This window comes from Anomaloglossus baeobatrachus, chromosome 7 (assembly GCF_048569485.1).
Source record: "Anomaloglossus baeobatrachus isolate aAnoBae1 chromosome 7, aAnoBae1.hap1, whole genome shotgun sequence".
Classification (NCBI taxonomy): Eukaryota; Metazoa; Chordata; class Amphibia; order Anura; family Aromobatidae; genus Anomaloglossus; species Anomaloglossus baeobatrachus.
This window is the reverse complement of record NC_134359.1, coordinates 60825707-60838859: the sequence shown is the minus strand read 5'-3', so window position 1 is coordinate 60838859 and position 13153 is coordinate 60825707. Positions and strand designations below refer to the sequence as shown.

At 44.7% G+C, this 13153-nt stretch overlaps 1 protein-coding gene across 1 annotated transcript in view; it reads left to right on the top strand.

Moving 5' to 3' along the window:
• LOC142245878 (dynein axonemal heavy chain 11-like) overlaps nt 1-13153 on the top strand; it is a 519159-nt gene that overhangs the window by 295970 nt on the left and 210036 nt on the right. The window contains exon 50 of the mRNA XM_075318873.1: nt 4946-5047. Coding sequence (XP_075174988.1) covers nt 4946-5047 — 102 coding nt within the window. The remainder of the gene's footprint in view (nt 1-4945; nt 5048-13153) is intronic.

The window sequence follows — 13153 nt, the reverse complement described above, 5'->3', positions numbered from 1 at the left end:
GTGTAATGACTCTATATAATATATAGGAAGAGATCCCTCTGTGTGTAATGACTCTATATAATATATAGGAAGAGATCCCTCTGTGTGTAATGACTCTATATAATATATAGGAAGAGATCCCTCTGTGTGTAATGACTCTATATAATATATAGGAATAGATCCCTCTGTGTGTAATGACTCTATATAATATATAGGAAGAGATCCCTCTGTGTGTAATGACTCTATATAATATATAGGAATAGATCCCTCTGTGTGTAATGACTCTATATAATATATAGGAATAGATCTCTCTGTGTGTAATGACTCTATATAATATATAGGAAGAGATCCCTCTGTGTGTAATGACTCTATATAATATATAGGAAGAGATCCCTCTGTGTGTAATGACTCTATATAATATATAGGAATAGATCCCTCTGTGTGTAATGACTCTATATAATATATAGGAATAGATCTCTCTGTGTGTAATGACTCTATATAATATATAGGAATAGATCCCTCTGTGTATAATGACTCTATATAATATATGTGTTTCCCTTTTTGTAATGAATTACTGAAATAAATTAACTTTTTGAGGATATTCTAATTTATTGAGATGCACTTGTATCTCCAACCAAATTCTGTGCACATGACATTTCCTATGAAAAATGTTTAGTCCAGGGACAAATATTCATCCTTATGACGACCAGTGGCATCAGACAGACCAGTAATACTGATCCGTCCAGCACTGGTCCCAGGCACAGTTGGTACAATTCTGCATTACAAGCCGTTCTTTCCCATCACGCTTTATACTGATTGTGGAGTTTTCCTTTGACTTTCCCTTTTTGTTTGATGTATGTGGGAAAGCAAAATTGGGAGTAATACAGTGTGTATGATTAAAGGCTTTCCTCCACTCTCATATGTCAATCTATTAATGTTCTGTTAGTTCAGATGTTAGTATGATGCATTTTGTCAGAGCTAGGGCATTCATCACAGGTAGATGTAAAACTTAGACAAAAGTGTATGTTCCCATTAATTGTGAGAGGGGCTATCCATCTTACCGGAGCGTAATTAATCCAGCTTGGAATCTTTAATTTTTCACTATTTGTCATGATGAATATTTCCTTTTGCCTGCGTTATTTATCAATCTGCTCTCATACCTCCCGGATGCTTCAACAAGATGTATGTAAGTAGCGGATTGTGTGCTGGAAACAATTGCATGAAGTGTGAGATTTTATTAGCCATTGATATATTTTTCTACACGGAATTGTTACATTTACACATTGAGTTGTTGTGATGTGATGGATGTGCTTCTTCTACCAGAAACTGATGACTGGTTTAGCTGGTTGAGCGATACATTTAGTTAGTTGTTTTTATTCAGGTCCAGTTATGACCTGTCACGTTGACGGCTCGTATACTGATACTCATCCTGAATTGTTATGTGATATGACATGTTGTAGGCCTATTGGGATACATGATACGGTATGTAAATGTATCACGTTTGCTCCCTCTTTATTGTTCTGCTACTTCAAAAACATTTTTAAGATCAATGATCATTGTGAATGAAGAAACAGTATCCTCCTCTGTTCTTTTTTCACCAGTATACACCACCACATTTTCAACATGATATTGGTAAAATGCCCTTATGACACTAGATAGCACAATATAAACCATATAATTCACCTCTATAATGCCAGTACAAGGAAAAAATAAAGCACTCGACATATGCAAATGTACATATGTGGTGACCTCTCTCCCCATATTGACCAATCAGCAGTGCAACGAGCAACCATTTGGCACTGCTGACTTGTGTCTTTAGGGTTTGCAGTGGTTGGGTAGTGGATAGAAAAATACTGTCTCCCTAGTGCCACCTACAGGTCAAGTCTACGTCCAACACTTAAAGGGAACCAACCAGCAGGTTTTTCACATATAAGGTACAGGCAGTGCCATACTGGTGCTACAATGCTGATTCAAAGCATACCTTAAGTTTAGAGATTGGATGCTTGATTGCTGAAAAATCCTTTATCAAACCTTCAGAAATGACGTCATTGATTCAGTTGCGTGAGTATCGGGGAGGGACTTTGCGGGCCAGGTCCTCTGGAATGATTCCTCCTCCTGGCTCACCTCCTCTTCTTTATTTAAATTCTGCTTTGCAAATGCCATTACCAGTGTTAACGATACATGCGCCATGCTAGTGCGACATTTTCGTCAATAAAATGGTGCTGGATTGGCAGATGGGTGTACTACGATCTCTGGCGCCCTTTTACTGAGGACACTGTGGAGATGACTATGAGCAGTGGCGCATGTGCTGATGAAAAAAAATCAATCTGCACATGCACCACAGCCGCTCATATTCGTCTTTACAGTGTCTTCAATAAAATGTCACCGGATATCTTGGTACACGTATGCGCCAATTCCGGCGACATTTTATTGAAAACACTGTCACACTAGGAATGTGCACATGCAGCTAACAGCGGTAATGGCAATGGCCATTTAAATAAAGAAGAGGAGGCAATCCAAGAGGAGGAATTATTCCAGAGGACCTGGCCCACAAAGTCCTGTCCCGATGCTCAAGCCACTGACCCAATTATGTAATTTCTGAAGGTTTAATAAAGGATTTTTCAGCAAGCAGGCATTGAATCGCTGAAGGTATGCTATGAATCTCCATCGTAGCGCCAGTATGGCACTGCCTGTAATTTATATGTGAAAAATCTGCTGATTTGTTCTCTTTGAAGAGAATTATCCTAATTAATACCATTTCTGTTTGTGTGCAGGAATATTATTCTTCACCCTGTATCATATATTGAGCAATCAAATGCTACATAAGCTTTGTTTATAAAGCCCGCTTCACACTCTACAATATATCTTACGATGTGTCGGCGGGGTCACGTCGTAAGTGACGCACATCCGGCATCGTAAGGTACATTGCAGTGTGTGACAGGTACGTGCAATTGCGATTGAACGGTAAAACGTTCATCGCATGCACGTCATTGAATCCTCACGAATTGCACGTCGGGTTGTTCAATGTTCCCGAGGCAGCACACATCGCAGTGTGTGACACCCCGGGAACATTGAACAGATCTTACCTGCCTCCCGTGTCTCCAGCCGGCAATGTGGAAGGAAGAAGGTGGGCGGGATGTTTACGTCCCGCTCATCTCCGCCCCTCGGCTTCTATTGGCCGGCTGCCGCGTGACGTCGATGTGACGCCGAACGTCCCTCCCACTCCAGGTAGTGGACGTTCAACGCCCACATCGAGGTCTTATGGACGGGTAAGTACGTGTGATGGGGGATAATCGTTTGTGCGGCACATTCAACAAATTGAACGTGCCGCACATACCATGGGGGCGTTGCAAATAGCATACGATATCGTATGCAAAATTGCAACGTGTAAAGCAGGCTTAACAGATTAGCAACATTATTTCCCAGAGTTAAAGGGAACCTGTCAGGTCCCATATGTGTTTTAACCTACAAGCAGGGTGATGTGTGGCCTAGAAATCCCTTCCTACCCATCCCTGTGTTGTAATATTGTGTAACATGATTTTATAAAAAACGTTTTATAACTTACATGTTCCCTATGTAAATAGGAGAGGGACTAGTTCCCTGGGTGTTGCATCGCCCCGTGAGCATTTGCATGCTTTCTATGGTATCACGCACCTGTGGTCGTGATACCATGGATTTACATGACCAAAATCACCGCCAGCTCCTGGAGATCCCGCGCATGCTCTATTGCCATTCACACAGCCTTCATATCCAGTTGTTTACTTGCCGGTTTAGACACGTTCTGCACATGGTCGGAACCGCAGGAGTCTTCTGAGCATGCGCAGTGCGCTTATTAAGCCAGCAAGTAAACACCCGGATATGAATGCTGCGCGAACGGCAAGCGCGTTCGCGTGGGATCTCCAGGAGCTGACGGTGATGTCGGTCCTGTAAATCCATAGTATCATGCCCACAGGGGCGTGATATCATGGAAACCTCCTGGAGATCCTGCGTGTGCGCGCTTGCCGTTCGCGCAGCCTTCATATCCGAGTGTTTACGTGCCTGCTTCACAAGCGCACGTCGCTCATGTAAATCCATGGTATCACGCCCACAAGGGCATGATACCACGGAAAGCATGCAAACTCACACAGGGCGATGCAACGCCCAGGGAACTAGACCCTCTTTTATTTACATAGGGAACATGTAAGTTTTAAACTTTTTTTATAAAATCATAATATACAATATTACAACACAGGGATGGGTAGGAAGGTGTTTTAGGCCACACAACACCCTGCTTGTAGGATAGAGCGCATATGGGACCTGACAGGTTCCATTTAACCAAATAAGGTAAATATTCATACTGATATCAAATAGGTTTTCTTAATTTCCAGATCATGTTAAAGGGAAGCTTTCACCAGGTTTTTGCTACGTCATCTGAGAGCAGAATGTTGTAGGCAAAGAGATTCTGAAACTAACCACATTTATCTTAGATTACTGGGTGCAGCCGTTCTGACTTTATCTCAGAATTGAGTGCAGCAAAGCTGGAAACTGTCCCCACCCACATCAGGCTCTGAATAGATTGTGTATTGACTGTGAGGTGTCAATCACAGCATTGGCGTGGCAGACTGCCATGCACAGGCGCAGAATCACACCAATGTTAATCACAGAGCAATAAACCTTTTAGTATGAGTAAATAATAACTCGCACACAGATAAGAGTATCACAGATGTTTTTTTCTTTTTTAACCCGCACAGCATGCTGTCCTCAGTTTACATTGCAAAATCCTAGTGACCGATTCCCTTTAAGCATCATTCACATTTTCATTTAATGACATGATCCATTTTCTAAGCAGGACATGGAAAGAAGTGGCCTTCATTAATGATCTCTTCCTATAAAATATGGGGACACAATTGACATTTTTTCCTTTTGTATGTTTCGCAATGTTTTACTTTATTGGAAACTGTGTACATTTCCAATAATATTCTTGTAGATTTATTGTGAAGTGGATTTCAAGCGCCAGTCTCTATCGCAAGCCAACACAGACTTGGTCTACGCGGCAGAAAAACTGGAAATGATCCAGAAGAAGCTCGAGGTATGCAACTTGTTCGTCTCATTATTTAGGGTAACTTTGTAATAAATGATGGACCATCTTACGTGCATATAATGTAGGTTTTTGTCACATTCACAGGTATCTGATATCTGATTTGGACAAGTATCTGATCATTTGAAGCTCAAGTAATAAAAATGAGGCCAAACTTGAGAGGCTCATAAATATTAGATTCTCGTAGGGGGCTCCTGGAAGTTGTTATGTATTTAATGGCTGAATATGAATATTTGTTGTGCAAGATATGTTGGTATCCACTTTTCCTCTAAGGTCATATCACGCAGAGCTCTTTCGTTAATAGGGCTTGTGTCCCTATTAGACGAATAAATGTGTAAAGCTATCCAGCACTAGCGGTCACATGGCCAATTTCAAGATGACAATGCAATAGATGAAGATGAAAAATCGCCAATCTATGCCTGTTATGTTTCTTAATGTTACCTAAACACATCAATAATTATCAATAAAATCTCTAGTGTGTGCCAACTATTATATGTGACACAGTGATGGACATACTACTGGTGCACCCTGTGTAGCCACATGGGAAGCCAAGCGTTAAGGGGCCACATCTAAAGCATGTGGAATTATGCATTGTGATGAGATATTCAGCTGCAAATGGCCCATATGTTGTTCTTGCACAGGAGCCTACTTTTGTTTATATCTATTTCTGACGTGTCACCTTTATACTGAATTTAGGTACCACTACTGCTTAAACAGTTTGTCTATAAAACTCTCCCCTTGTTGTCATCCCTATCGGAGTTTTCTAGGATTAATAAAAAGGCTCTGCTGACCTATACTTGGGATAGTTTATCAATATTAGATTAGCGGGTGTCCAACACCTGGCAGCCTACCTGATCAGTTGTTTTCAGGTCCAACAGCCAGATGTACACAGTGTACAGAGCCGCAACGGCAAAGTGCCGTACATTGTGTAGTGGCTGTTCTCAGGTACTGCAACTCAGCTCCCATTGAAATTATTATGGTCTGAGCTGCAGTACCTAAGGACACCCACTACATAGCGTCCAGATCTGTTTTGTTATGGTGCTGCTCACTGTGTACATCAGGCTGTTATGAGACCTGCATACAGCTGATAGGTAGGGTAGTAGGTGTAGGACCCCCACCAATCTGATCCTAAGGATATGTCATCAATATTTAAAGAGGTTGTCCACAACTTTTACATTGATGGCCTATCCTTAGGGGCACTTTGCACACTGCGACATCGCAGGTGCGATGTCGGTGGGGTCAAATTGAAAGTGACGCACATCCGGCATCGCTGTGTGTGAAGCCGCAGGAGCGAGGAACATCTCCTACCGGCGTCACTGCGGCTTCCGTAGGATATGCGGAAGGAAGGAGGTGGGCAGGATGTTTACATCCTGCTCATCTCCGCCCCTCCGCTCCGATTGGCCGCCTGCCGTGTGACGTCGCAGTGACGCCGCACGACCCGCCCCTTAACAAGGAGGCGGGTTGCCGGCCACAGGGACGTCGCACGGCAGGTGAGTGTGTGTGTGAAGCTGGCGTAATTTTCGCTATGCCAGCTATCACCACATATCGCTGCTGCGACGGGGGCGGGGACTATCGCACTCGGCATCGCAGCATCGGCCTGCGATGTCGCAGTGTGCAAAGTGCCCCTTAGAATAGGTCATCAATATCTGAGCGGTCAGGGTCTGACCCTCACCGATCAGCTATTCTCGGTAGCGGCACGAGCTTGGAGCCAGAAATGCTCAGTTTCAGAGCTGCTCAGTCTTCTGCGGACAGATATTACACATTCGCCCCCTATTGATTTGAATGGCAGGTAGATGTGCAGTAACTGTCTGAATTTGGGAACTGAGCATTTACGGCTGCCTGCTGCTTCCATCGGCACAGAGAACAGCCGTTTGGCTGGGTTGACGGTTGTTGGACCTCGGCCGGTCAGAGATTAATGATTACCTATCCTAAAGATAGGCCATCAATGTTAAAGTAGTGCACAACCCCTTTAAATCCTGGAAACCACTCTATATCTATGCTTTGGGATAAACTATGGCTTGCATTTAATATCAAAATCAATATACCGTAAATCACTCCCATGAACAATCAGAACATCTGCAAGAGAGATTCACTGTACATTGGATACCGTTCCATTACATCACTATATAGTAGTCATGCAGCTGAGGCAGAAGTGGGCGAATGTTTGAGCCTTTTGGAGGCTTACCCAACACCTATTAGTGTGGTGATATTTCTTAGAAGTACAGAACCCCTTTACTAGACTGATGTATAACTACAGTAAAGTACAGTAGGTACGGAAAGTACAGAACCCTTTAAATTTTTCACTCTCTGTTTCATTGCAGAAATTTGGTAGATTCAAAAAAGTTCTTTTTTTTCTCGTTAATCTACACTCTGCACCCCATCTTGACAGAAAAAAAACAGAAATGTAGAAATTTTTGCATATTTTTTAAACAAGAAAAACTGAAATATCACATGGTCATAAGTATTCTGTTACGGGGGGCTGTCTGATAATAAAACCTAAAGGAATGTCAGACAGTCAGGGTCCACCGTGCAAAGACTCTGCTGCAGACTATGGCAGAGGATAAGGGGTATATAAGTGTGCCACTGTAAATAATGATAGCACAAGTGCAGAGTGCAATACCTCTGTTATACTCACAGAGGAATATAATTAGAAAATAAAGCAATTCCTCCCTTACTTGGAGGGTGTGTGGAATGGTCTCTGTTAGAGATCACAGAGACAAAAGCAGTGAGTGTGAAATGGCACCTACCTAGGTCCGTTCCTCTAGTGGTGCCAGGAGACGGACAGCAGCATAAGCCGCACAAAGCTCCTACCTGCGTTCGCTCCACTAGTGTGCGAGGACACGAGCCACTAGATATGACACCTGCCTAGGTCCGCTCTTCTAGTGGTGCAAAAGAGATGGACAGCAGCGTAAGCTGCACAAAGCTCCTACCTGCGTTCGCTCCACTAGTGCGCGAGGACACGAACCACTAGATATGGCACCTGCCTAGGTCCGCTCTTCTAGTGGTGCAAAAGAGACGGACAGCAGCATAAGCCGCACAAAGCTCCTACCTCTGTTCGCTCCCCTAGTGTGCGAGGATACGAACAACTGCCAGACGCAGTATAAGGAACGTTACCCTAGCGGCAACGTCCACCTACGAGTAGAATCACAAGGCCCAGCCGGACCATGTGCCTCAGGCAGCTGCCTATGTCCGCTCCACTAAGAGGTAAGGATACGGACTGCAACCGAAGCTGTAAGGTATAAGAACGCTACCCTGCCGGTAGCGCTCACCTAACATAGACAGAGAGATGCCCAGAGGAACGTGCACAGAGCGTCTACTCGCATGCATGAACCAAGAGGACTGAGCGCCGGGCGGCGTGCGTCAGGGTCTTATATAGACTCTGTGCCTCATCCAAGATGGAGGACACCAGAGCCAATCCGCTGCCAGAATGACAGCAATGACGTCACGCTGGCCTATCACCGAGCAAAGCGTCACAAGCACATAACCAGCGACCAATCGGCATAGAAGGTGTCAGAGACATGTGACCACGTGTCACAAGCACATGACCAGTGGCCAATCAGCTTAAAAGGTGTCAGAGACATGTGACCTCGTGTCAGCGATGATGTCACCCGCACATGTGCAATGGCTCCAAGATAGGACTTAGTCTCCAGCGCTTGCACATGCGCAGTAGCAAGAAATCCGGACATAGTCTCCAGAGCCACAGCAACTGTAACATATTCAGACCCTTTGCTCAGTATTGAGTAGAAGCACCCTGTTGAGCTAGTACAGCCATTAGTCTTCTAGAATTATCACCAAAAAGTTCTATCTTCATCTCATCAAACCAGAGAATCTTATTTCTCATAGTCTGGGAGTCCTTCATGTGGTTTTTTACAAATTCTATGCCAACTTTCATATGTCTTGCACTGAGGAGAGGCTTCCATGGGCCACTCTGCCATAAAGGCCCAACTGGTGGAGGGCTGCAGTGATAGTTGACTTTGTGCAACTTACTCCCGTCTCCCTACTGCATCTATGGAGCTCAGCCACAGTGATCTTGGGGTTCTTCTTTACCTCTCTCACCAAGACTCTTCTCCCACAATTGCTCAGTTTGGCTGGATGGCCAGGTCTAGGAAGGGTTCTGGTGGTCCCAAACGTCTTCCATTTTAGGATTATGGAGGCCACTGTGCTCTTATTTTGTAACCTTGGCCAGATCTGTGCCTTGTCACAATTCTGTCTCTGAGCTCCTTGGGCAGTTCCTTTTGACCTCATGATTCTCATTTGGTCTGACATGCACTGTGAGCTGTGAGGTCTTATATAGACAGGTGTGCGCCTTTCCAAATCAAGTCCTATCAGTTTAATTAAACACAGCTGGACTCCAATGAAGGAGTAGAACCATCTCAAGGAGGATCACAAGGAAATGGACAGCATGTGACTTAAATATGAGTGTCTGAGCAAAGGGGCTGAATAATTATGACTATGTGATATTTCAGTTTTTCTTTTGTTAAAAAATTTCAAAAATGTCTACATTTCTGTTTTTTTCTGTCAAAATGGGGTGCAGAGTGTACAGTAAGGAGAAAAAAAAGAACTTTTTTGAATTTACCAAATGGCTGCAATGAAACAAAGAGTGAAAAAGGGGTCTAAATACTTTCCGTACCTAAGATGAGCGAACCGGTCGCGGTTCGGCTCGAGGTTGGTTCGCCGAACGGACCCCCCGTTCGAGTTCGGTTCGTCGAACGTTCGACGAACCGAACTCGAACTGCATAGGAAACAATGGCAGGCAATCACAAACACAGAAAAACACCTAGAAAACACCCTCAAAGGTGTCCTAAAGGTGACAAACAACTCAAACACATTGGAAAGTGACAAGGACATATACTCATGCGAAAACAAAACAGCTGGACAAGGAAAAAGAGGAGGACACACAGATATAGGCATGGCACGCCCTTCTAAAATCATGTAAAACACCGCAAGGTGACTCCAAGCGGAGTCTCCATTTTTTCCAAAAATTGGGCCACACACACACCCACCCCTTCAGTGGCAGCAGTTGTGCCCCAGTTGTACACTTCACAGCTACATTTGCATCAAGCACATTCAAAAATACGCCATTCTTATCCGTCCCCAGGATGACACCGGGGTAGGTAGCAAAGTATTTCCTGATCCCAGCTCTGTTCATCTTGGCTTCTTTTAAAAACACATCAAGCAAGGGTTACTCCAAGCGGAGTCTCCCTTTTTTCCAAAAATTGGGCCACACAGACACCCACCCCATCAGTGGCAGCACTTGGGCCCTAGTTGCAAACAGGATGTTTTGATTTGCATCAAGCACATTCAAAAATACGCCATTCTTATCCGTCCCCAGGATGACACCGGGGTAGGTAGCAAAGTCTTTCCTGATCCCAGCTCTGTTCATCTTGGCTTCTTTTAAAAACACATCAAGCAAGGGTTACTCCAAGCGGAGTCTCCCTTTTTTTCCAAAAATTGGGCCACACAGACACCCACCCCATCAGTGGCAGCACTTGGGCCCTAGTTGCAAACAGGATGTTTTGATTTGCATCAAGCACATTCAAAAATACGCCATTCTTATCCGTCCCCAGGATGACACCGGGGTAGGTAGCAAAGTCTTTCCTGATCCCAGCTCTGTTCATCTTGGCTTCTTTTAAAAACACATCAAGCAAGGGTTACTCCAAGCGGAGTCTCCCTTTTTTTCCAAAAATTGGGCCACACAGACACCCACCCCATCAGTGGCAGCACTTGGGCCCTAGTTGCAAACAGGATGTTTTGATTTGCATCAAGCACATTCAAAAATACGCCATTCTTATCCGTCCCCAGGATGACACCGGGGTAGGTAGCAAAGTATTTCCTGATCCCAGCTCTGTTCATCTTGGCTTCTTTTAAAAACACATCAAGCAAGGGTTACTCCAAGCGGAGTCTCCCTTTTTTCCAAAAATTGGGCCACACAGACACCCACCCCATCAGTGGCAGCACTTGGGCCCTAGTTGCAAACAGGATGTTTTGATTTGCATCAAGCACATTCAAAAATACGCCATTCTTATCCGTCCCCAGGATGACACCGGGGTAGGTAGCAAAGTCTTTGCTGATCCCAGCTCTGTTCATCTTGGCTTCTTTTAAAAACACATCAAGCAAGGGTTACTACAAGCGGAGTCTCCCTTTTTTTCCAAAAATTGGGCCACACAGACACCCACCCCATCAGTGGCAGCACTTGGGCCCTAGTTGCAAACAGGATGTTTTGATTTGCATCAAGCACATTCAAAAATACGCCATTCTTATCCGTCCCCAGGATGACACCGGGGTAGGTAGCAAAGTATTTCCTGATCCCAGCTCTGTTCATCTTGGCTTCTTTTAAAAACACATCAAGCAAGGGTTATTCCAAGCGGAGTCTCCCTTTTTTCCAAAAATTGGGCCACACAGACACCCACCCCATCAGTGGCAGCACTTGGGCCCTAGTTGCAAACAGGATGTTTTGATTTGCATCAAGCACATTCAAAAATACGCCATTCTTATCCGTCCCCAGGATGACACCGGGGTAGGTAGCAAAGTCTTTGCTGATCCCAGCTCTGTTCATCTTGGCTTCTTTTAAAAACACATCAAGCAAGGGTTACTCCAAGCGGAGTCTCCCTTTTTTTCCAAAAATTGGGCCACACAGACACCCACCCCATCAGTGGCAGCACTTGGGCCCTAGTTGCAAACAGGATGTTTTGATTTGCATCAAGCACATTCAAAAATACGCCATTCTTATCCGTCCCCAGGATGACACCGGGGTAGGTAGCAAAGTCTTTCCTGATCCCAGCTCTGTTCATCTTGGCTTCTTTTAAAAACACATCAAGCAAGGGTTACTCCAAGCGGAGTCTCCCTTTTTTTCCAAAAATTGGGCCACACAGACACCCACCCCATCAGTGGCAGCACTTGGGCCCTAGTTGTACACTTCACAGCTACATTTGCATCAATCACATTCAAAAATACCCCATAATTAACCGTCCCCAGGATGACACCGGGGTAGGTAGCAAAGTCTTTGCTGACCCATGACTTGTTCATCTTGGCTTCTTTTAAAAACAATGTAAGCAAGGGTTACTCCAAGCGGAGTCTCCCTTTTTTCCAAAAATTGGGCCACACAGACACCCACCCCATCAGTGGCAGCACTTGGGCCCTAGTTGCAAACAGGATGTTTTGATTTGCATCAAGCACATTCCAAATCCACAAGCATTTACTCTCCCCAGGATGACACAGGGGTAGTAAATTCCTTCTGGATCCATGACTTGTTCATTTTGATGAACGTCAGTCTGTCCACATTGTCACTGGACAGACGCGTGCGCTTATCTGTCAGCACACACCCAGCAGCACTGAATACACGTTCAGAGACAACGCTGGCAGCTGGACACGACAAAATCTCCAAGGCGTAACTGGAGAGCTCTGGCCATTTTTCTATGTTTGAAGCCCAAAAGGAGCAAGGCTCCAGTTGCACAGTCATGGCATCGATGTTCATTTGGAGATACTCCTGTATCATCCTCTCCAGCCGTTGAGTATGTGTCAGACTTGTTGTCTCTGGTGGCCTTGCAAAAGAGGGTCTAAAAAAATTATGAAAAGATTCCATAAAATTGCTGTTACCGGCACCAGATACGGTCCTACTGGTACGGGTAGACTGGTGAAGATGACGAGACCGTCCCATGTTTGTCAAGTTACAACTGGGAGATTCCCTCCCTGCACCTGCACGGTTGTTTGGTGGAAAAGCCGAGCTAAGATCGAGTAACAGCTTCTGCTGATACTCCTGCATACGTGCGTCCCTTTCTATGGCTGGAATTATGTCACAAAATTTGGACTTGTACCGGGGATCTAATAGTGTGGCAATCCAGTAGTCATCATCACTTCTAATTTTGACAATACGACTGTCATGTTGGAGGTAGTGCAACAAAAAGGCACTCATGTGTCTTGCGCAGCCATGTGGACCAAGTCCACGCTGTGTTTGTGGCATAGAGGTGCTACCCGTTCTTTCTTCCTCTGACATCTCCCCCCAACCTCTTTCAACTGAAATTTGACCAAGGTCTCCCTCATCCGCTGAGTCTTCCATGTCCATGGACAGTTCGTCCTCCATTTCTTCATGTTCTCCTG